The following is a 24,074-nucleotide window of genomic DNA, read 5'->3' as shown; positions in this document are numbered from 1 at the left end:
CCGATTTAGCACACACCCGTAAGTTTGGGGCGACGGGACCCATCGTGTAATTAATACCTCATTAACACTAATCAGAGCCGGCGCAGCACGCGCGTCCTGTCCTTGACTCCCGGCGACACAAAAGGCTGCGGTGGGGGTGTCCGGCTGTCCCCCCCGTGGAACCGCCACAGGCCCCCGCGGCCGCAGGGTGCGGCAGCGCGGGGCACCCCGCATCCCAGCGCGCGTGTACCGGGGGGGTGGGGGACGACTCGGGAAATTGGGGACCTTCGGCAGCAGAGGAGACGGGGCGGGGGGGGAGAAAAAGTTACGCCCGGGAAGTTTCCCGCCGCTGCCCGCTTCCAACCTGCCGCCGCAGCCGGCAACGGGCCCCGGCCCGCCCCCCTCCCCCGGCCCCCCCGTACCGTAGACGCGGACCCAGCCCTGCTGCTGGCAGACCGACTCCAGCAGGACGCGGTCCAGCGCGCCGCCCGCCGCCGCCTCCAGCTCCTCCGAGCCCAGCTCCGGCTCCGCCAACGCCTCCTCCGCCGCCCAGGCCGCCGACTCGCCCGCCGCCGCGGGGGGCGCCTCCATGCTGGGGGGGGGGGGGGGGCGGACGGACGACGAGGCGCCGCCGCCCGCGCTGCGCCCCGGCCTCGCCTCGCCTCGCCTCAGCGCGCGCCGCGGCGCGGATCCATCCCTCCCCTCCCCTCCCTTCCCCGCCCCTCGGCCCCGCCGCCCCCTGCGTCAGCGCGGGAGGAGGCGGCGGCCGCTGCCCGCCCGCTCCAGCGCCCGGCGGCGGCAGCGGCGGCCCCGCCGCGCCCTCAGCGCCGGCGGCATCCCGGGCGAACAGGCGCGAGCAGTGGCGGGCCGAGCGCCCGCGCCGGCGGGGCAGGCGGTGGACGGCGGGGCTCGGCCAGGCTAGAGTAATCGCCCGCCGATGCAGCGAACCGGGACCCCCCACCCCCCCCCGTCCCACACACACCCCTGCCCTGAGGGAGCGGGGGGCGGCGGGAGATGGCGGGCGGTGCGGGGCCGGCCGCAGCCATCTCCCCCCTCAGGGGCGGGGGCAGCGGTCTCCCCTGGCCCCCGCATCCCCGCTCAGGGCCGCTTCCTCACGCGGGACTTGTTCGTCGCGGGCCCCGAGGGGTTTCAAAATGGCCCCCGAGGGCTTTTCCCCTCAGGCCCGGCGCCATCAGCGTGCCCGCCCTCCCTGCGGGCACTCCCCGCCGGACGGCTTCACCTCCGCGGTGGGAGCCAGCCTGCCGGGGGGAGGCGGGAAAGGCGGCTGGAAGTGGAGTTTGTGTCTTGCTAAAAGCATCCCAAAGACGTAAAAATGAGGGGATGAGCCCACTGAGGGTCTGCTGGGGGTCTAGGCCACATGCATCTCACAGCATCCCTTTCTCTGACCTGCTTAGTCGCAGGAATCTGAAAATCACAGAATCACACAGAATCACAGAGTCATTAAGGTTGGAAAAGACCTCTAAGATCATCAAGTCCAACCACCAACCCAACACCCCCACGCCCACTAAACCATGCCCTGAAGTGCCACATCCACACGTTTTTTGAACACTTCCAGAGATGGCGACTCCACCACCTCCCTGGGCAGCCTGTTCCAATGCCTGACCACTCTCGCAGTAAAGACATTTTTCCTAATATCCAGTCTAAACCTCCCCTGGCGCAACTTGAGGCCATTTCCTCTCATCCTATCGCTGGTTACTTGGGAGAAGAGACCAACACCCACCTCACCACAACCCCCTTTCAGGTAGTTGTAGAGAGCGATAAGGGCTCCCCTCAGCCTCCTCTTCTCCAGACTGAACATCCCCAGTTCCCTCAGCCACTCCTCGCAAGACTTGTGCTCCAGACCCCTCCCCAGCTTCATGGCCCTTCTCTGGACACGCTCCAGCACCTCAACGTCCTTCTTGTAGTGAGGGGCCCAACACTGAACACAGGCTTCAAGATGAAAATGGTGGGTTTAGACTCCAAAAGCAGTATGAAATGGGGTTCCCCGGGTTTCTGGGGTGCAGACCTTTTGTCAGCGTTCACACTGCACTTCAGGAGCATGCCTAGTCGAGACCGTTAAATCTTTTCATGCACTACACAGTCTCTTTCTTTCAGGTACACGGGAAGGAGATGTGCTGGAGAGAAAGGAGGACGACTGGCTTGATTAAAGTTTATTGCATTTAGGAGATTTGCAGGTCTGTTTTCTGAATGCCTATTTCCTGATCTCCCTGATGACACAAGGTTTTAATTTTCCCATTGAAGTTCCCATTGCTAAAGGTGCATGCTCTTAAAAACCCATAATAAAATATCTGTGAACATAGCATGCATGCCACGGTGTCTTTTAAATCACGGTATTGTAACTTGAATTTTCAGGGAGGGTAGGCAAAGGGGTTCAGCTTACTTTGGGGTCCTTCCCTGTAATCTCGTGGTCTGAGTTCGTGCCCGTCTGTGATCAATACGCACTGGGTAAATTCATCCAAGCGTGTAGATTCGGTGATTATCTCCATGGTGCATAGAGGATTTAGCAAATCGGCCATCTCCTCAACATTTCTCACTGAAATCTAAAGCTTGGCACAGGCTGTGTCTAAGGGCTCATCTCTGTACACAGCTCCTGCATTAGTGTCAAGGGGCTAACAATTTTTTCTTTATTGAATTAGCTGTTGAATTAGCGTGGACCTATAGCAGTTATACTGCCGCCAAGCTGCTTTAAAATAGATACAGCTCCCCCGCTTTCTAACCGTGCTCTGTGTCGCCCGGGTTTATTTTGCACTACAACAGAGTAAGAGGGTTCACACAGCGAGTTACTGCAGCTCTGTTGAAGAGCAGGAACTTCCCTCTGAAAGGGCCGTAACTCTTGCAGCTCTGCGGCTTGGCAGGTTGCGGTTAGCTGCCCAAACCTGAAGGTTCGTCTTAGGAGTTCCCAAAAGCTCCTTTTGGGAGCTGAGGACTTGCGAAGCGGCAGCGAGCGATGCCCTCCTGATCCAACTGAATTGGAGTACCCTTATACTGGTGTAGTTGCGTCCACGTTGGAAGGTGTATTAACTGTTTCAATGAAGAAGAAAAAAAAGTCCTGCCAGCCCTATGATTAATTGATGAAACCTCGTTTCCTGTGGGTTTCTCTCTCATGCTTCACTGAGAGCGTGACCTGAATCTTGCCCTACAATTGGGTCATTCTCTACCCAGTTGGGAGCCCTGTTTTCTGAAACGGGATGAGTTCGCAGTGCAGTTTTTCCATTGTGTGGTGGCAATATGCGCCCTGCTGCGATTTCCAAGCTGAGTCTGAAAACAAACAAACCTTCTTCAAAATGTTTGGTTGGTTCGTGATTGGCAGAACTGGTGTAACCCAGTTTCCTACAGACTCATGCCGCAGTGTGGATTGTCTGGTGTCTAGCAGAGGGTGGACACCCTCAGTGGAGAGGCTTGTAGGATCGCCCTGCTTTATCTTACTGCCAGTTTTTATTATTCCTGCAGGGATTTAATTAGCTCTTGGATCTTTATCCCTCTGTTTGCTTTGTTTGAAACAGACCAGTGAGTTCAACGCTTCTTGAAGTTGTTGGAGGTGAGATACAGGCTCAGGGGAAAAGAGAGATCCTGTCAGCTTGATGGTGTCAGCCACAATTCTCTGGGAAATAAGGATTTTTAAATTACCCTTATAACCAAGAAGAGTTAAACCAGGCTGAAATCTGGTGAGGATTCCTCCCTCCATCTCTGTGACAGGTGATTCTGCACAGAAGCAGCAGAGCTGGGACACCCAGTAACCTCTCCTGGCTCCTCTCACACCCCAAAACATGCTCTGCACCGTGGTTTCCGAAGGACTGGGAGTTGAAGGTGTGCGGGCTACTCCTTCCAGAGCAGACATCGACCATAATAATACCATAAAGCAGTAGGAAAACCGATTTTTCCCTCCTGCATTCTCTCTACCACTGCTCATTCCCACTGCTGCTGCTAATAGAACAACGTACATACTCTCCAAGCTTATCATTTAGTGGCCACAAGCCAATAAACTCTTCAAGGTTCTCCCCTCCTTCTGTCCCCGCAGCCCCCTTCTTGCCATCAGCCTCCCAGAGACTTCTCTGTCCCTCACACAAGTCTGGGGTCTTTACCTGCTGCAGCTTCAGGGAGCTCGCACAAGCAGCTGCAGGGGGAAAGGGGGATGAAACTGCTTTGAGAACAAGAAGAGGAGCTGGCACGTTGCAAGGGAAGGATGTGGCTGCTGAGCTGCTGCCAAAAGTGGAACAGTGGAGTTTTAAAAAGCTGCCACACAATCCTGGGACGACAATTACGCAGGAGCGGCGCAAGACACCAGCAACTGGTTCCCATCAAGTGAGGACCGGTTGTATCTGCAAGTATGATCAAGCCATCCTAACAGCAAGGTCTGGAACGACTGGATAGTGAGGTTTCTGAAATTCACACGGTTGCAGAAAACAAAAGCACTCTCCTGCCTTTATTTTTGGGTTTTGGTAGAATACAAACAATAATAAAGGGTAGGGATGACTAAAATAGGAAGGCTGGTTTTGCAGGCATGACAATAACAAAAATAGACATATTTTTATAAATAAAGATGTCCTGGAAATCAGAGACTCCCGAGTTTCATGCTCATCAGCTCAGCTGTTCTGGCTGGGGGTCTTCTCCACCAGCAGCGCACAGGGGATTTGTGCAGGCATAAGTGAGCGGTAATATAAGCACATGCATGAAATTCCCGTCGTGTAAAACAGACCCATTAGTTGATCTACTCGTGGCCATCACTTTAACCCACAGGCTCTAGTTAAATTAGGGCTGGAGGTTTACTCAGAATAGGTTAAATCAAAGTGTTTGACGGGAGCTGAATATGTATTTCTGTTAAGCCAAAGACTGTATGTGTTGTAGAAGAAATTGAACTACATCAGTCTGACTTGAGAAAATAAAGCTTTTGAGTGGACCTTCTCCCAGGAGAACAAATTCGCATCTTCAGGAATGAGCAAGTCTCACTTCAGTGATCTGGTCTCAAAAAAAGGCGATAATAAAATGAGAAGAGACATGGAGGAGGGTGGTAAGGACAGCGGAAGTGATGGGATAGATACCATACGAAGAGGAAAGACTAGAAAAATTAAGAGGCTCCAGTTTGGAAGAAAAAACCTTGGGGCAAATGAAGATAGAGAAGTCTGAAGAGGTCAGAGAGGTCTGGTATGGACCTGGAATTATTTTTCCCTGTTCCTCACAAAACGAGAGTGAAGGAGCATAGAGAAATGTTCAGGAGCCCGGTCTAACGCAGGAAGTACTTTTTCACACAACACATAATTACATTGTGGAACTTATTGCCACAGGATGTCATGAAGGCCAAAAGTATAAATGAATTCAAAAAAAGGATTAGACAAATTCATGCAACCTCCGGCTCAGGAAGTCTCTCAACTGCTGATTACCGGGAGCCGGGAGGGTACGCCGGAGGAAGGATCACTTTATACTCTCCCTCTTCCGATATCCCTTCCTAAGCATCTGCAGCTGGCCACGGCCAGGCGCTGGTTATTGCCCAAGGTGAACGTTTCTTCTGAGCCAGCCCGGCAATGCTTATATCCTCCTGGTCACTCCCTGTGAATGGAGCCTTAGGGACCAGAGGCGTCTCCTGGCCAGGTACGGGACTGACGCCTAATTTTGTTACCTCCAGCCCGACGCGGTCCCAGCAAAGTCCATCGTGGCCACTCTTTGCGGGTTTAGGCTGGTGTAATTGAGGCCACATTGAGCCCTGAAACCTTCAGAGAGACTCTTCCGCTTTCCCTGCCCCTGGGATTAAGCGCTGAAATCTCCATGCTAAAACCCTCTTTGAACGGGAATGGCAGATAATGCGCAAACTGATTAAAAAAACCCCAGCGCTGGGGAAAGTTAAATATTAAAGAGCCAAGGCCCAGTTTTAACTGCTGCTGCCGTCCCTCCTTCATCTCATGCCAAGTGCCTCCAGGATACATATGCTGACACTGAATTTCTACCTCACAAAAGCGGCTGCAGCATGGGCTTTAAACTCAGGCCATTAAAGCTGAGATAGATAGGAAGCAGAAAAATAAAACCAAGGCAGCGAAGGGCTTCTCCGGCTTGCAGCCACTCCAACCATGCCCGATCCACCCCTGCAGCATCGCAGGGTGGCTACCCCGGCACCCACTGCCCCAGCAAGGCATTTTGCTCCTCCGGTGTTTCCTTTGACTTCCCAACATTAGTAGGTCTGAAATAAGTTGCTGCCTGCTTAGCCCTGTTGTAACTAAACTATAATTTTCACTAGCGGAGAAGAGGGATTTCAGAGAAACATCTGGTCTCGTTTCATCAGGATAACAGCTCCGTCTCTATTTATACACACGCCAAGATCATTGTAGCTCTCAGCTGTTCTTCACTTGATAGCCCCTTTCAAGCCGCCGTGTCCCACTCTGTTGGGGCAGGCAGCGGGTCGAGGCCAGCCTGATGCGCCATGGAACAGAAACCGGTCCTAAAAATGGGGACTGGCGAGATCTTGTCCTCTCCACACATGGCGCTCGCTGTCTGCTGGGCTGGTGACAATGTGCCTCGATGGTCAGGGTTGCTCCTGTCCTTCCAATCTGGTGGTGAGAAAATGGGGAAAACCAGTCCGACTAGGAAAATAATAACAGTTTGCCTAGTAACCCCAGAGATTTTGCTGCTCAGGGATGAGGCCTGCAATGAGCCGACCTCGACAGTCTGAATTTTCCTCCGAAATCACAATGTGGATTTCGGAGGAAAATTCAGACCCTCGAAAAGAGACCGGCTGGCTCCAGCTTTTCTCTACAAGTTGTTAACAAATAAGCTGTGACCCTGCAGAGACACGTGAGGGTCAGAGACTCCGCTTGGGAAGGCAGCACGTCCAACTTAATTCACCACGGTGGGAAAAATCCGTTCTGCTGCCTCCCTCCACTCCAGCACTCGCAAGACATCACTTCTCATTCAGCATATTTAAAAACCCTCAAGTCAAATGCCTGAGTACCTGGAAAATGACCAGAACGCATGCTCAGCAGTGCAAGTCGCCGTATAAAGTGAACGCTCACGTCCTGGATGATGACTGCGTGTAGGTCGGCATTAATCATCACGGGAAGGTCTACCCCACTGCTCTGCTTTTCCCTCAGATGGGCTGTTCCTCTCCTCCCATCCCGATCCACTTCTAGCCTTCCGTGCCCCTGAAACATGGCTATTTCAGCATCGCTCCTTCTTGTTTCAGGTGATCTGGGCTGTTTATTAATTATTTTCTGATACACAGCTATGAACGGAGGAGCTGCTCAGAGACACAGATTTTTGTAAACCAAATGAGACCAGCGTTTTCAGATGCTACTATTGATTGTACCGAGGTTGCAAACTCCCTGGAGCAGGATTGAATTGCACCCTGCGTTTGTACCGTCTGATGGGATCCTGCCCCTTCAATACACCCCTGCAAAATACTATTCTCAACAGTGACCTGAGGTTGGGTAGATCAATATTTGTTTACTCAGCTGGGGCCTAATTTTCATATGCGCTTGGTAACCCAAGTCCACCTGAATCATAGACTATCTCAAGTTGGAAGGGATCCGTAAGAATGCAACAGAAAGGGCCACTCCTGCGTATCACATGAATCAAACAGAAACGTGTACGATTCCCGAAAAAGCACCCTTTAGGAGCAACTCTTGAGGAAGGGAATATGATGCAGTCTTGGGAGAACATGGTCCAAATATAAACCCTGGTAATTCTGTGGACACCTTGGGATGCAGAGGCAACCATTTGAGCCCTTCCGAGCTCTTTGCTTTCAGGTGTGGGCACCCATAGGCTTGTCCAGGACTCTTCTGTTTGGGAAACTTTTTTTTTTTTTTTCCTCGTTTGAGTCAGCCCCTTTGCACGTGGAGTACCATTTTAAAACGCATCGGAAGTGTAGCAAACCGGCCAATTTCTGTCTAAGTGCTGAGAAACGTTCTTTCACCCTGAGCAAAACTACCCAAAGGAGACTAAAGGAGCAGCCTGAGAAAATGGCATTTTACCATGCCAACGGGATGCTCTTACAGTGGCATCTGTCTTCACCACACCTTCTTTATCAAAAGCAAATGTCAAGGCACGAGCAGCACTGATTTTCCCCGCCCCGCCTCTGCTGGGATTTGAGGAGGAGAGGAATAGAGAAAGGAAGTTCTGGTTTTCGATATCTTTTCTTTGGGCTCCGGCGTGTCACCGTTGGACAAAAAGCTCAAGTAATGGACTGGAGGAATGGCTGGATGTGGCTTTGTGAGGGCACCCGAAGTCTGAGCGAAAGCACTCACAAATCTGTGCAGGGCCTTTGTAAAGAAGGTGGAGGTTCCCCTCTGCTGGAAGTGCTCAAATCCTCTGCTCTAGGAACGTGTGCCCTCGCCTTGTATGTCAGGAACACCCAGGTGCAAAAAACCCTTCAGCTCGTCAAAAACAGTCAGCTGGCTTTAAAGCCCAAACAAATCACTTAAAAAAAATAATAATTTTTTTTTTTTTTTTAAAGAGTGGGCGCCTGTCTGGAGGAAGGCTACCACCCCTACTTTAGAACAAAATAACCAGCCTCCAGCAGCCTTCAGAAACGATCTGTAAAACTCTCCAACTGACTCTAACAAGCGAAGGCAAGACTCTCACAGACCTGCCGGCTTTCTCTTCATGGATCGGATCATCTTCAGGGAGCACAGGACTGGCGTTGAAGAATGTAGCCTTTGAACTGGTCCTTTTTTTGCCATAAAGCTGGTCCCCGGGACACCGGGGAGGCGATAACCGCAGATGCTGCAATGAGTCAGTGCGGAGGAGGCAGCAGGATGGACGTGGGGGGCAATGAAAAGGGCACGTTTACTGGACTGTGCTCGGCCAAAAAGGCTGGGGTTTTATCTTTAGGCAAGAAATGAGGCCAACAAGGAAGGAATGATTTATTCAGCCCTATATTTTCATCCTGCGTTGCCCAAGCAGATGGGTTCCCTTCCTTTGCTGTTGTGAGCAGAGACAGATGCAAATAAGTAGGCACTTGTGCTCTGTTGTGTGGTTACCTAGAGAGGCTGTTGTTTGCAAACAAAAGCCGTCCTAGGACACAAACAGCCTCGTTGGGTGTAGCCTGGAGATGCACTTCATTAAAAATACCGCCGTGGGGTCCCCCACGCTGCCCTTCAATGTTTATCATTGGAGCCGGGTGCGGCGGCAGTGGCAGCATCCACTAAAGCAGAACTGATCAAGAGCGCTGCCAGACGCTGACATTTCAGAAGAGAGGAGCAAAATGGATAAGCTCTCCTCCCCTCCCAATTCTCTAACCTATTGTTCCTTTAGATGTTCGAATAAAAAAAAAAAAAGGATAAAAAACACCGCTCTGGAGCACAAGGCAGCCGTTCCTTAACGGCCCACACACATGCAAATACAACGTCCAGTTTTTCCCCTGTCCTGTGAGCAGACCCAGACGGTTGATACACATTACCTTGCACCACAAACAGTAGTTACTCATGGTTTTACAGGGGCTGGATGCCCGTTTGGGGACTTCCCTTGTGGACCACATGGAAGCAGCGACTGTAGCTGCCAGCTCTCAAAGACAAGTCCTGCCTCCCACAGGGAGGGTGCCTGCGAAGATGCTGGGATGGAGATGCATCCCTGTCACCTGTAAACCTCCTGGGAGCAGAGTCTGCCCCATAGGGTTTATGGCTGTGGTGGGTCTAGGCACACGGAGACATGTGTAGCTGTACTATACTCGGTCCCTGTTAAAAAAGCAGAGATCATTAAAGCTACATGCCCGTGCTTGTCCTGGTTAAAGCTGCATTTCAAATAAAGCGTAGGAATCGCAGAGTTGGGTTGTACAAAAGAAAAACCAGGTCTCGGATCGAGAATTGCCTTGTGATGGAAAATGGCTTCTTGGTGCTTGTCACAGCAGCCCTTCAGCCCAAAGAATGCAACTAGGATTTAGGGCTGCAGGGAGGAAATTCAGGACACTGGAGTGGTACAGAGGCAGACTGAAAGCCATAAAAACAATTCAGGCACTTCAGAAGAAACACCCAAACAGAAATGCCTCCACTGAACACAAGGTTATAACCACACAACAATATCAACAGCCACAATCGGAGCAATGATGTAGCTTTGCATTTCTGAGCAGCGTTCTCGCCTGAGAAGGTAGTCTAGGCTTCCTTGGTTGGCACGTGAGCCACAAGTCTCAATCCCTCTGCCTTTGTTTTGCCTGACAGAGTCTCTGCAAGGATTTTGGTGCTTTCTTCCCCTGGGTGTTAGTACTTGGGTATTTATTTTAAGAGACGGGCAGCAACATCCTGCTGGGAGTCATACCCGCTGCTCGTGCTGTGCCTGCCTGGCCTTTGGGGCATCAGATGTTGTAACTCAGTCAATTAAAAGTGTCCCAGAATAAAAAAAAGGAATAAAGCATGCATTTGGAGTGCAGATGACAGCAGTGCCATCCATACAGGAGGGGAGAGACTCCTGAAGGCGTTGAGCAGACAGGAGCAACGCTCGGCAGCTGCGGCACAGGGAGAAGGCAAGCAGTGCAGGATGGCACCATTTTTACAGTCCCTATTCTGCCCTTAATTACAAGCTTAAGTGATGGCTAATAAAGATGATCCAAAACAAATAAATTGAGCTGCTGCTCTAATTAAGCGCCTTTCGCTGCACGCAATGAGCCAGACCCATCTGTGTCATAGTCCAGCAGAAGCCAGGAGGGTTCCACGAGGGATTCATTTGAATTGCATCTGAACTGCTTCAAGGAGAAAAATGCAGCGCTGACCATCATGTTTCCTACACTGCGAGCCAAGAAACACCGGTCCGTTCCCCAGACAGTCATCCCGGGCTGGGGCAGTCGTTCACATACATTTCATTTGACTGTATCTGCCTTCACGGCAAGTACATTAACATGAGACCTTCCATGGCGTATAGGAGGGAAGCTTGAGGCTGGTGGGAAGCAGCGACTGTTTTTCTGGCCAGATAACACTACAACAATAACACTCCACGGCTGTGCCCCTGTTTTTTAACCAGCCCCATACAGCAAAGACAAGCAGCAATTACTTTTGGACATACGCTTATTTGACGGATGACATGAGCTGACAGAATCCCCTTGGCAAATTGCAGCAAAAGGCTTTTCAAGTCATCCGCTTCATCTCACAGGTAGGGGCTGATGCCTGGGAAGGGCGGCCACGAAGGACAGCGTGTACAGGGAGAGCCCACGCCACGCCTGCCCTGCAGACACGCAGCTTTAATTTCAGGAGCCTGAACTCCCAAGCCGCAGCTAACGCTCCTTCAAGCCCCCGTTCTCCAGACATGTGCTGCCCAGTCGTCTCTGCAGGTACAGTCCAAAACGTTTATGGCTCTCTGTGCACGAGTGCTAATTTTTGAGTAATACTAAGCATCTGGGAGATACATAGGATATTTTTCCTCCTTCCTGTGTGTTTTCCATGGAAAAATGTAGTCTCAGCACTGTATCTTTTTCTGTGACCATAGCTGATATTTTAAAATCCACTTGCCCTGGAGAAGAGCCGGTACGTGATCCTTTTGCAGGACTCCAATGCAGGTTGTGTGTGATGTCTTATAACAACATGCCCTGGCATATCTGAAAATGGTACCAGCATTCAACCTGAGCCTGCTCCCTTCTCCTTCAAGCCACCATAACACACCCAGGCCTAGTGGTCTTGACCCTGGTGAGAAAGGCACTGTCCTTAATATCCTAAGATACCATTTCTTGTAGCTAATCCCAGAAGGAAAAAGGGGATAGCATAGAAAAGTCTCACATCCATTCAGATGCAGGGCACTCTGAGTTCTGCAGCATCAGCTGGATCTCTGATCAGGGCAGTAAACCCTAGTTTACCCCATGCCAAGGGACACGTATGGCATGGCACGGGCTGGATGGCCACGGTGTATGTGCAGCACAGCACCTTCACAGCATAACTGCTCCATGGACCAGTAACTGCTGGCTGTACCATGGTCTTCCTCTTAGGGTCACTACAGTAACAAATACCCACACTGATTTCTCCAGACCCAAATTTGTTGCCTCATACTCCTCCCCCATATGCATCCCCATCCACTTTCTGGACAGAGTTACAAGATTTTTCAGCCCAAGCAGCACATTATTTCCTCTGAAAACACTTTTCTTTGAAAATCATATGCAAACAGCAAGGCAGCTTCAGAGCGGGAGATTCCCCGAGGGGAAAGGATGAGCTTGTGGTTAAGCCATGGGATGGGGAGTCAGCAGATCGGGGTTTCTCATCCCCTGGCTCTGTGAGCTTTGACTCGCTCTGTGACCCCAGCGTGGTTCATGCATGTTTGGTTTCCCTATCTGGAAAACCAGTGGGATGACACAGCAACAGCAGCACGCAGCCATTTATAGCTGCTGGGAACCACCATGTGCTGCTGCAAAGGCATGCTCTCTTGCTACCCAAAAAAAAAAACCAAAAAAACCCCCAAGCCTTTGGGATGCGAAAGACTCCTCTGCAAAGTTTTCCACCAGTGTGGTTCACTGGAGCTGAAAATACCTACTTAGATATTTAAATATTTACCCAGCATTTAAATACTTACCCGATATTGGAAGCATCAGTCAGCACTCAATGCCCGGTCCCCAGTGACGCGCGGCCATGTGGGCCCCTGTGCCCTGGGGCTGGACTGCCGTGGGCGGCAGCCACCGACACCTCTCCAGCCACCCTGGAAGGCCCCGAGGCACCTTTTCTTTTTCTCTTTTCCTTTCTCCATCCCCATAACTCACCATTGTTTCTTCACAGCACTGGTCTTAATACAGGTCTTGTTGCCGAGGGGTTGGTTTAATCTGACCTTGGTGAGGGTGCCTGCGTAGGTTCCTCCTCTTCTGTCCCACGTGCTTCATCATACCCAGAGCCTTGTACCTATTCCGTAATGGTAGCTAAGATGGTAAGGAGGATGTCCTCCTAAAGCTCCAGGCAGTAACCTGCTTCCAGCCCTCCCTACCCCTCAGTGCTGCCCGCCTTCTCACGCAAAACAGCTCCTGGACCTACCTCAGCAGCGGCCGTGCTGAGTTGGTTTGCGTGTAGCAGAGATGGCAGAGCACAGCTCCACTGGCTGATGTCCTTCTCAGACTCTTGGACGCTCCTCAATCCGCCCAGCTCTTCCTGAAGCTCAGCCACCAGGCAGAGCAGTTCATCTACCTGGTCATACCTCCTACAGGCTTGCTTGCCGTCCCCCTCCATCTCCAGGAATATCCCCGCACACCCCAGAGCCTGAAGCCCGGGTGCTCACGTGCTTTCACAGGAGCCCCATCTGTACGTCTGCGTTGGTTCTACCTGGTGCTAGAAGCTCAGGAGAAGCAGAGGACATTACTTTTTGCCAGGTGGTGGCCATGCTGCCACATGCCTGCTGTGCAGGGACAGGTACCTGCACACCAAGGTATTCATTGCGAGTTCAGGGGCCATCAGCCCTCCACAGCTTCCTGCACTGGAGAAAGCCCTGCTCTGGGTATCCGACAGCATCTCCAGCCCCTTCTCCGCTTGCCCTGGGACTCTCCACCACACAAGGCACCACTGCTTTTCATATTTTTTGGGCAACACCTTACAACAACATAAGCACAGCTTTCAAATGGGCCCCTTAAATACTACATTAGCACGAGCTGCCTCTCCTCACCAATACATCTCCGGGCTCTTTACAGAGGAGGGGGTCTTTGTCCCCATTTTACAAGTGTGGGCACTGGACTTCAGCAAGTGAACTTGTGCAAGAGGTCCAAGCAGAGAATCACAGAATCACAGAATCACTAGGTTGGAAAGGACCTTTAAGATCATCAAGTCCAACCATTAATCCAGAACCACCATGTCCCCTAAACCATGTCCTGAAGCGCCACATCCACACGTTTTTTGAACACTTCCAGGGATGGCGACTCCACCACCTCCCTGGGCAGCCTGTTCCAATGCCTGACCACCCTCTCAGTGAAGAAATTTTTCCTAATATCCAATCTAAACCTCCCCTGGCGCAACTTGAGGCCATTTCCTCTTGTCCTATCACTAGTTACTTGGGAGAAGAGACCAACACCCTCATCGCCACAACCCCCTTTCAGGTAGTTGTAGAGAGCGATAAGGTCTCCCCTCAGCCTCCTCTTCTCCAGACTAAACAACCCCAGTTCCCTCAGCCGCTCCTCATAAGACATGTGCTCCAGACCCCTCACCAGCTTCGTTGCCCTTCTCTGGACACGCTCCAGCACCTCAACATCCTTCTTGTAGTGAGGGGCCCAAAACTGAACACAGTATTCAAGGTGCGGCCTCACCAGTGCCGAGTACAGGGGCACAATCACTTCCCTGCTCCTGCTGGCCACACTATTCCTGATACAGGCCAGGACGCTGTTGGCCTTCTTGGCCACCTGGGCACACTGCCGGCTCATATTCAGCCGGCTGTCAACCAGCACCCCCAGGTCCCTTTCCGCCGGGCTGCTCTCCAGCCACTCCTCCCCAAGCCTGTAGCATTGCATGGGGTTGTTGTGGCCAAAGTGCAGGACCCTGCACTTGGCCTTATTAAACCTCATACAGTTGGCCTCTGCCCATCGATCCAGCCTGTCCAGATCCCTCTGCAGAGCCCTCCTACCCTCCAGCAGATCAACACTCCCACTCAGCTTGGTGTCATCTGCAAACTTACTGAGGGAGCACTCAATTCCCTCATCCAGATCATCTATAAAGATATTGAACAAGACTGGTCCCAGAACCGAGCCCTGGGGAACACCACTCGTGACCGGCCGCCAGCCGGATTTAACGCTATTCACCACAACTCTCTGGGCTCGGCCATCCAGCCAGTTCCTCACCCAGCGAAGAGTAAACCCGTCTAAGCCTCGAGCCGCCAGTTTCTCCAGGAGAATGCTGTGGGAGATGCTGTCAAAGGCTTTACTAAAGTCCAGGTAGACAACGTCCACAGCCTTTCCCTCATCCACTAGGCGGGTCACCTGGTCATAGAAGGAGATCAGGTTGGTCAAGCAGGACCTGCCTTTCATGAACCCATGCTGGCTGGGCCTGATCCCTTGGCTGTTCTGCAGATGCCCTGTGAGCACTCTCAAAACCAACCGCTCCATAATCTTCCCTGGAACAGAGGTCAGGCTGACAGGCCTGTAGTTCCCAGGATCCTCCTTCCGGCCTTTCTTGTAGACGGGTGTCACATTGGCAAGCCTCCAGTCTTCTGGGACCTCCCCTGTTAACCAGGACTGCTGATAAACGATGGAGAGTGGCTTGGCAAGCTCCTCCGCCAGCTCTCTCAGTACTCTCGGGTGGATCCCATCAGGCCCCATAGACTTGTGGATGTCCAGGTGGCTTAGCATGTCCTTGACTGCTTCCTCCTGGATTATGAGGAGTACATTGCGCTCTCCATCCCCGTCTTCCAGCTCAGGGGGCTGAATATCCTGTGGATACCTGGAGTGGCTATTAAAGACTGAGGCGAAGGCGGCATTAAGTACCTCAGCCTTGTCCTCGTCCTTGGAGACAATGTTCCCCGCCATATCCAGTAGGGGATGGAGATTCTCCTTGCCTCTCTTCTTGTTGTTAATATATTTGTAAAAACATTTTTTATTATCCTTTACGACTGTGGCCAGACTGAGCTCTAGCTGGGCTTTTGCCTTTCTAATTTTGTCCCTCTGCTTGACCTAACGAGATCTTTGTACTCTTCATGAGTTGCCTGTCCCTTCTTCCAGAGGTGATAAACTCTCCTCTTTTCCCTGAGTCCCAGCAAAATCTCCCTGTTCAGCCAGGCCGGTCGCCTTCCCCGCCAGCTCTTCTTACGGCACATGGGGACCGCCTGCTCCTGCGCCTTTAAGATTTCCTTCTTGAAGACTGTCCAGCCTTCCTGGACCCCTTTGTCCTTCAGGACTGTCTCCCAAGGGACTCTCTCAACCAGTGACCTGAACAGGCCAAAGTCTGCCCTCCGGAAGTCCATGATAGCAGTTTTGCTGAGTCGTCTCCTTACTTCACTCACAATTGAGAATTCTATCATGTCGTGGTCGCTAAGCCCAAGACGGCCTCCGACCACCACATCTCTCACCAGTCCTTCTCTGTTTGTAAACAGCAGGTCCAGCAAGGCACCTCCCCTGGTGGGCTCACTCACCAGCTGTGTCAGGAAGTTATCCTCCACACACTCCAGGAACCTCCTAGACTGTTTCCTCTCTGCCGTGTTATACTTCCAGCAGATGTCCGGTAGGTTGAAGTCCCCCACAAGAACAAGGGCCAGCGAATGCGAGACCTCCGCCAGTCGCTTATAGAATGTCTCATCCGTCTCTTCATCCTGGTTGGGTGGCCTGTAACAGACTCCCAGCAGGATGTCTGCCTCATTGGCCTTCCCCCTCATCCTTACCCACAAGCACTCTACTTGGTCTTCACAATCTTCGATTTCTATGCAATCAAAACACTCCCTAACATACAGAGCCACCCCACCGCCTCTCCTTCCCATTCTATCCCTTCGGAAGAGCTTATAGCCATCCATTGCAGCACTCCAGTCATGAGAAGCATCCCACCATGTTTCTGTGATGGCAACTACGTCATAGCTGTCCCGCTGCACAATGGCTTCCAGCTCCTCCTGTTTGGTGCCCATGCTGCGTGCATTGGTGTAGATGCACCTGAGCCGGGCTATAGATTTCAACTCTGGCACGTTGAACCTACCCCTAGGTTCAACTCTAGTGAGCCCGGTTTTAGCCCCTCCCCCCTCCAATTCTAGTTGCAGAGGAACTGCAGAAGCAGCAGCAGAGCTGGAAAATCTAAGTCCCATCCCAGTGAATTTGCCTAAAACCAGGATATACAAACAGACAAAGGTTACATTGCGGGTTGCAAAAGGTAGAGAAGACAGAAGGGAAGAGGAAGGTTAAATCCAAGATGCAAGGCAACATGATGTTCAGATCTCACCCGCCTCCCATATGTCCAGGATCTGCCAGCCCACCCTAATGTACATGTACATTAGGATGACACCCATCCAATAATGCACGTGGTACATCTGCACCATGTACACATGGTGCACACCCTGCCGTGGCGGTGGGGTGGTCAGTATGTATTTGCTATGCCCTTGAAAAAGCAGAGCTCTGAAAAAGTGTTTGTATTCCCAATTATTTGCACTGGGAAAAAGGGATGACAAGCTTAAAACCCACAGGGCCTCGTGTACCTGCACCAAGGAGAAAAATCCACAGAAGTCTCTTGTAATGATCAACATACATTGAAAGAATAAGAATCAACCAAACTGAAGCATAACAAAACTGTGCCAGCACAATAGCTGCTCCTCTATGCATGCTGTCCATTTTCTACCAGGTGCCGTGGGGCAACAACCCAGAAGAGAAACCACACAGCCACGGCAAAACCAGTCGCTGTCCCCAGTTTCATCTGCTTGAGACTGTGACCCCATGACTCTGAGCACCAGTGTTTGAGAGATGGGTCAGCGGAGCGGTTAGTGTGACAACACGAGAAGTCAGGATTTGGTTATTCAGGCTTTGCTGCAGACTCAGGGCAGCGTCCCTAAAACTCACCTGCTGCTGTGGGGTGGGAGGGAGTTAACGCTTGTCCCTTTCTTTCCCGCAGGTCCCAGCGGGTGTCCATTACTGCAGGTTAAATTCTGCTGGTACCTTGGTCTGCCAGGGATTGTATCAGGAGAAACATCCTCTTCCCCTCACTGCTGGGGAGCTGGTGACTGATCTGGGCAGCGTGCTTAACGAACTAAATAATTACATCCTCACTAGGTTAAACGCAGAGGAGCAGCCCTGGGAACTGCAGGCCAGTGCAGGTAGAGCAGAGGCTCACTTAGGGCACCTTCTTGGAGCCAACAAGACCACCACATTTTAACACCCTCTCTGAAAATACTCAACATAAAATATTTTGCATTTTCAAGGTGGTATACAAAGAGGACTCATGCTAGCCTGGGGAGAGCTACAGTAAATATTAAGCTTGCCTGAAAGCTTAAAAAAAAAAACCCAAAGCATAGAGGGGTTTTGGGCAGGACTGAGTTCTGTCCTAAGCCTAGAGCTCCTCTGTGCTGCAGTAATTCCAACAGGCACATGGGCCAGCCTAGCACCGTGGGCAGGGGTGCCGGCCCAGCACGGACACAGGGACTGTTCCCCTGCTGAAGGCACGTCCTCAGCCCTTCCAAAAAAACCCCTCTGGCCCTCACGCCCTGCATCTTTCAATCACAGAATCACAGAATCACTAGGTTGGAAAGGACCTTTAAGATCATCAAGTCCAACCATTAATCCAGCACCACCCTGTCCCCTAAACCATGTCCTGAAGCGCCACATCCACACGTTTTTTGAACACTTCCAGAGATGGCGACTCCACCACCTCCCTGGGCAGCCTGTTCCAAAGCCTGACCACCCTCTCAGTGAAGAAATTTTTCCTAATATCCAATCTAAACCTCCCCTGGCGCAACTTGAGGCCATTTCCTCTTGTCCTATCAGTAGTTACTTGGGAGAAGAGACCAACACCCTCGTCGCCACAACCCCCTTTCAGGTAGTTGTAGAGAGCGATAAGGTCTCCCCTCAGCCTCCTCTTCTCCAGACTAAACAACCCCAGTTCCCTCAGCCGCTCCTCATAAGACTTGTGCTCCAGACCCCTCACCAGCTTTGTTGCCCTTCTCTGGACACGCTCCAGCACCTCAACATCCTTCTTGTAGTAGAGGGGCCCAAAACTGAACACAGGATTCAAGGTGCAGCCTCACCAGTGCCGAGTACAGGGGCACAATCACTTCCCTACTCCTGCTGGCCACACTATTCCTGATACAGGCCAGGACGGGCAATGCTTCCCTGAGCCTTCTCGCACTAAACCCTTCAGGCTGAGCCGTCTCCTTCAGCTTTGCCAGTCCAGGAGCGTTGTGTCCCTGTGCCTCGATCACAATTCTGAAGCCCAAAGGCGTGAGAACATCTCCTTGCCTCTGCAAAAATGTATCGGTATTCCCAGTTAAAAGAAATCCCTGCCTAGTGAAGGAAGCGGTTGCTGTCTGCTGGGCTGATGCTGCCATCTTCTGCCAACCCGGCGCTTTGCTGCCAAAAACTTCCCCGGCCCTTGGGCCCGCGGACCTGCCCCCGTGCAGGGTAAGGGAGATGAGAAAAACGCAGGAAGGTAAGAATTGAGGGGCGGCCTCATGGCCCCGCATCACTCGCTGCGGGCAGGGGTCCGGATGCGTGTCACGGGGCTTGTCCTCCTCAAGCCTTTCCGTCGTGGCTGCGGGCGCGAGCGAGGGGTGCAGAGCTCTGCCGGGTGGAGAGGCCATAGGCTCCGCGTCAGGAATCAAACACGGAAGACGAAGGGGGTAAATGTGTGCAGTTAATGCAATTGCTAAGTGGACTGTTATTAGACACAGCTTGAGCTGTTCACGGTTCTTCCTGAAAACACAGGAAAATCAAATGCTTAATTCGGCGAGAGCAGCAGGACAGCACGATTTCTCTCCTGACACCCATCCAATAAGGGGTTTTTTGGCAGGGATACAGAGTAATTGGTGTGACTGGCACGAAAGCTACGGCAGCAGCGTGTGTCATTGATCAGAAGGTAGGAACATTTGTTTTCCAAAATTGCAAGAGACTTTTGCCTCTTTGCTCAGGGCTTTAGTTCTGGCCAGAGCCACTGCCTCACGACCCACAGGAGTGGGATGCTTGGGGGGAGTTTTTCCCCAAACAGACGGCTGTTAAAAGCTGTAAAAACTATTAAAACACAATTTTTCACATACCAAGCCCCCATGGCACCTCGCAGTGGGCATAATTCAGCAGACCTTCAGCCCCCTCCCTCCTGGGGGTTACTTGCGTTGCGGATCTTTGTACGCCGGTGCTGTGGCCGATCCCCGAAGGTGTCCTGCGAGGATGCGGTGGCATTGCCCACAGCCTCGCCGCTTCGCGACCATGTCTAACTCACCGGGTTTTTCAGTAGCAGCTGCCAGCTGAAGCGCCAAGTTCTTTGCTCCTCTGAAATATGGAGCTGTCGCTAGACGAAGCCATAGAGATTAAGCAACTTCCCGACATTCATACGGTAAGACAACAGCAGAGGTGGGGACAGCCTGCAGAAATCATGTCTACACCCCGATTCATGCAGTCCTCCCCCCGCCCCACAGCGGAGGCAATTACACGCTCTGTCTGAACGGTACAGGCGCGACATTTTCTCTACAGCCTGGAGTTAATGTACTTCTGCTTGTAATAATCAGCCGGCAAACGCAGATCCTTGCTTAGCAAATCATTTCACTTTCCTTTTTTTTTTTTTTTTTTAACAAAAAAATCAAAGATTTGTGCTGGGGCGTATCCAGCGCCTCGGGTTTGGCTGAGTCCAGGCAAGGGGCCAGAGCTCCTTTCCAGAGATATCCCTCGAACAGGTCTGGTACCCAGCACATCCCTGAGGGCAGGGGGGCTTCTTGTGGCCTGGAAATATCAGAAATCGATGACGTATTTTTCTGTTGTGCCATATACATATATACATTCTAAACACATACAGAGAAGGAGTTAAGTCATGGGCTCCACCTTTCCCGTTGCTATAAATAAAAGAAAATAAGATACACACCTCCAGCCTGAGATGGCCGGCGCTTCTCCGAGCGGAGCAGCTTTCACGCTGGGTGGTGGGTTCTCCTTTGGTCTCCAGTGATAGTGGCAGCTGGAAGCGACCCCAAACACGAGCTGGCTCTGAACAAGGTGGGGTATAAGCCACGGCATGAACTACAGCCGGAGCAGAGAGAGGAGGTGGAGGAGCTCACACGCAGCAGAGCGGTCGGTGGGGCCGGCGGGGCTGTCCGCAGGGACACCCTCACGGCAGCCCTGCAAAGGTGCACTGAAACACAAGCCCTGCCTTGCTCTGCCTCGTGACACACCCGTGCAAGCAGAGGGGATGCTGTTGGCCTGCTGGAAGGTTTTGCAGCCCTTGGCGGGGAGGTTAAGCAACCCCTTTGGGCTCTGTTTGCAGAGATGCGGCCAAGGGGATGCTGCTTTAGGGTCCAGGGGCAATGCCTGTGCTTAAGCCCCCTGTGCATGCAGAGGTGACGTGGGTGGGACCCCACCCTGGGGGTCCCCGCCCAAGGAATTTGGCTTGTTGCATTTTTTTTTTTCTTTTTTTAAGGTTTTAAGCACGTTCCCAAAAAAACCACACTAAAGTACAGCAGCCCAGCCCAGAGCTTTTCATACCCGAAAGCTCTTCAGCCCTCCTCAGCGGGCACGTACTGCCCGGAGACAAGGTGCAAGACCTCCACAAGATTTGTCACCTTTCCTCCCCGCTCCTTGCATGTTGGGCACGGGAGGGCAGGATTATGGGGGTGGGTTTTGCAGCAGAAAAATAAATCTCCTCAATTCCCAGCAAGCTGCTGCTTCTGCAGAATGTGTCTGACAGAGGAACGTACCAAGCTGGTACCAGGAAGATGATTTCCCAATATTTTTTTTCCTCTGTCTCCTCTGTCCTCCACTATTGCCATGAGGGAAATATCCATCCGCATCTTGGAACAGTCTTCAAAGTGGAAGAGGTAAGTGTGGAACAGATTCCTTCGGATTACTTTAGCAAAGCTTTTTTTTTTGGTAGATAAAAAAGGTTTCTGTGTGCAATTAGGCCCCTGGCACAGAAGCCTCCAGAGTCCTGCTTCCCTAAGAAAGAAAAATATTAAATCAAGAAATCCCATTTTCCTCTCACCCTTTTTAATCTTTTTTTCATTGGGTTTGATCCAGAGAGTCGTTAACTCCTGGTTCGGTACTGCAAGGCCAGATTTGCGATGTGCTCAATGGCAAAGCTATATAAAACCACTCACTCCCATACCAAAGAGTTTGTGGTCTTAAAGACCATGTTCCAGGATAATGTTTTAGAACTGGATTAGTGGATCCTGATGTGCCTTCATCTGCAGTTCCCCCCAAACACCTCTGAAGGTGTTCAAAACACTTTTTCCCTGATTTGATAATATTTTAATCCTTAAATAATGTCTCGGCTCCTCAGAAATATTTATGTAGCCTCCATCCAGCACACTCAGGGATGTAAGAAGGCAGAGGAATACCCAGGAGCTTGGGTGATCCTGAGTTATTTCCATCCCAACAGTAGATCCTGGGGATGGAAAGCCCAGACTCAGATGCAGACCTCTCCCATGCATCCTCACTCTGCTCCTTCCTTCCCTGCAAGACCTTGCCCTGGTGGCCAGAGATACCTGGGGCTTTGTGTTTGCAGCTGAACGAAACCTTCAATCACACACTCCAGCACAAGTCGCAGGAAGGGTTGTCATCACCTCCATGAATTAAATGTGCTATTTCCCCAGGACTCGGCTGGAGGAGGAGACTCTCCGAGCTCCCACCCCAACAGTGGACAAGCCGAAAGAGTCAGGGACACAACTTGGTTATGGTGGCTTAAGAAGTTGCTGCGTGTCAGCTGAGCAGGGGTAGCTGTTGAAGGCTGTGTGCTTTTCGCCTGCCTCCTTTCCAGGCTTAACCACCAGCTGGAAAGGCTCCTGCCAGGGCTCAGAGCTCTGCAGCCCGAGTCAGAGGGGGAAGCCTTCGCAGCCACCGCTTAGCGGCACGGCTGACGCTTCGCTTCGTGCCTTCACGCAGCCCGGGACATCCCATCGTACTGCCAGGCATTTCTTGCATGACTGTAGGTGTGTGTGCTGTGTGGTAAACCTGAGGATCCCTCAGCATCAAGCTTACCTTGTGAGTGTCCTCTATCACCACAGCTGCAGCAGCAATAATTTTGACCAGGTTGCCTGTGGCCTCCAAAAATCTTATCTTTTACCCCAAAGTAAATTTACACGGAACTCAAAATCTGACCCCGCAACATTTCTCTGTGGCAGAGAGTCACACGTATGGTCCAGGTGTAACCTGACTTCTTACACATTTGTCCAGCTCCATCAGTAGGCTGTTGACCACTTTCCCTTCACTTACAACAGCTTAATATGTGTTGGCTGTAGTTATCAGTTATAGGAGCAGTGGAAAAGCAGCTCACTTCCAGCTTCTTTTCAGAGTTTGAGCTTTATGAAGAGCAACTGAGCTAATCAGGGTCCCAGCGATCCCCATTTTGGGAGCCACTGCTGTAGAACATTAGAGCAGTGCCTCACCAGGCATCCAGTCAGCAGCTTGACAGGAAGGTCTGATCTGAAACAAGGACCAAAATGAGAAAGACATGGAGGGATGGATAAAGTTTTACGTGTATGTTTTGAACAGGGAATGAAGTCACTGGCCCATCCTGCCTCCAGCATTGACCAGCAAGGAATGGAGACTGCTCTCCTACCTTCCCTCCCCCTTGCCCACCCAACCATGTCCACCACCATGGAGGAGGGTGCTCTTGACCCTGCACTAGTCCAGCTTGGTCCCAGGAGGAGCGATTACAGATACCGTTACCTTCATAAGCATCACTGCAAACAAAAGGAACCTGAAGCTCTGGGAACAAGCCAGCTACACTCTTTTAAGCTTAATGAGAGCAACTTTAACTACGATGAACTGTGGCAACACACTAGTCAAACCATTTCATGTGACAATACTTAAATGTGTCTGCGCCGTGCTGTTCCGGCATTGCCTAGACTCTGGCTACCAGCCACTTCAGCACTGCCTCTGATTACAAAGCATTTCCTCCGCTACAATAACCCTCCCGGCTTTCTTAGTGTGCCTTTATTACAGCAGCAACTCCAGTCCTGCTCTGCGGTGCCTTACACGCTGGAGGAAGTTATTTAACTCTCATCCATCCCTTAAAAGCTTTGCAAATTCATCACGGTATGCACAGCTCCTCATTGCAGAAGAAAAGAAGCAGTTTTTTTTCACTTATTTCACTGGTAATACCAGAAAATGGTCTATTGCAGGAAAGAATTTATCCAAATAAGCTGTGGGCTGTAGCTGTCCTGTAGGCAACATCCAGCTCATTTTAGTGTCCTGGAAGCACTCCACAAGCATCCACTATTGGAGCACCATCATGCTTTAGGTAAACATGTTGCTTTAAAGGTGGCAGTTCAGCATGGACCCCTGAACAATGGTTTCATTTTATATGTTCAAGCTGTCCCCTAAGTTATTGACAACATCTAAATTTTGTAGACTGATGGTAGTAGCTAATGTGATGATGGAAGAGCAGGACCCTTGCCCTGTTGCACCCACTGAGCTTCCAGCAGTGTATGAGGGCTTTAAGGCATATAATACCTAGGTTACTACATTTATCAGCCTTCAATCATCAACCTTCCATCAGTTTGCTTAGTTGAAATAGTATCTTTGGTGTCTTCAGGTCACACTACAGGGCTTCCAC

The 24,074-nt window shown here is 51.4% G+C and overlaps 1 protein-coding gene across 2 annotated transcripts in view; it reads right to left on the bottom strand.

Moving 5' to 3' along the window:
- The window catches only part of RASAL2 (RAS protein activator like 2), a 184,739-nt gene extending 183,821 nt beyond the window's left edge, over positions 1-918 (bottom strand). For both annotated transcript variants that reach the window (XM_082002903.1, XM_082002904.1), the window contains exon 1: positions 402-918. In XM_082002903.1, coding sequence (XP_081859029.1) covers positions 402-570 — 169 coding nt within the window. In that variant the 5' untranslated portion in view covers positions 571-918. The remainder of the gene's footprint in view (positions 1-401) is intronic.
- Positions 919-24,074: the final 23,156 nt, after the last annotated feature.

Source organism: Phaethon aethereus (assembly GCF_964289735.1).
Source record: "Phaethon aethereus genome assembly, chromosome: 8".
NCBI lineage: Eukaryota > Metazoa > Chordata > Aves > Phaethontiformes > Phaethontidae > Phaethon > Phaethon aethereus.
This window is presented reverse-complemented; position numbering and strand designations above follow the sequence as displayed.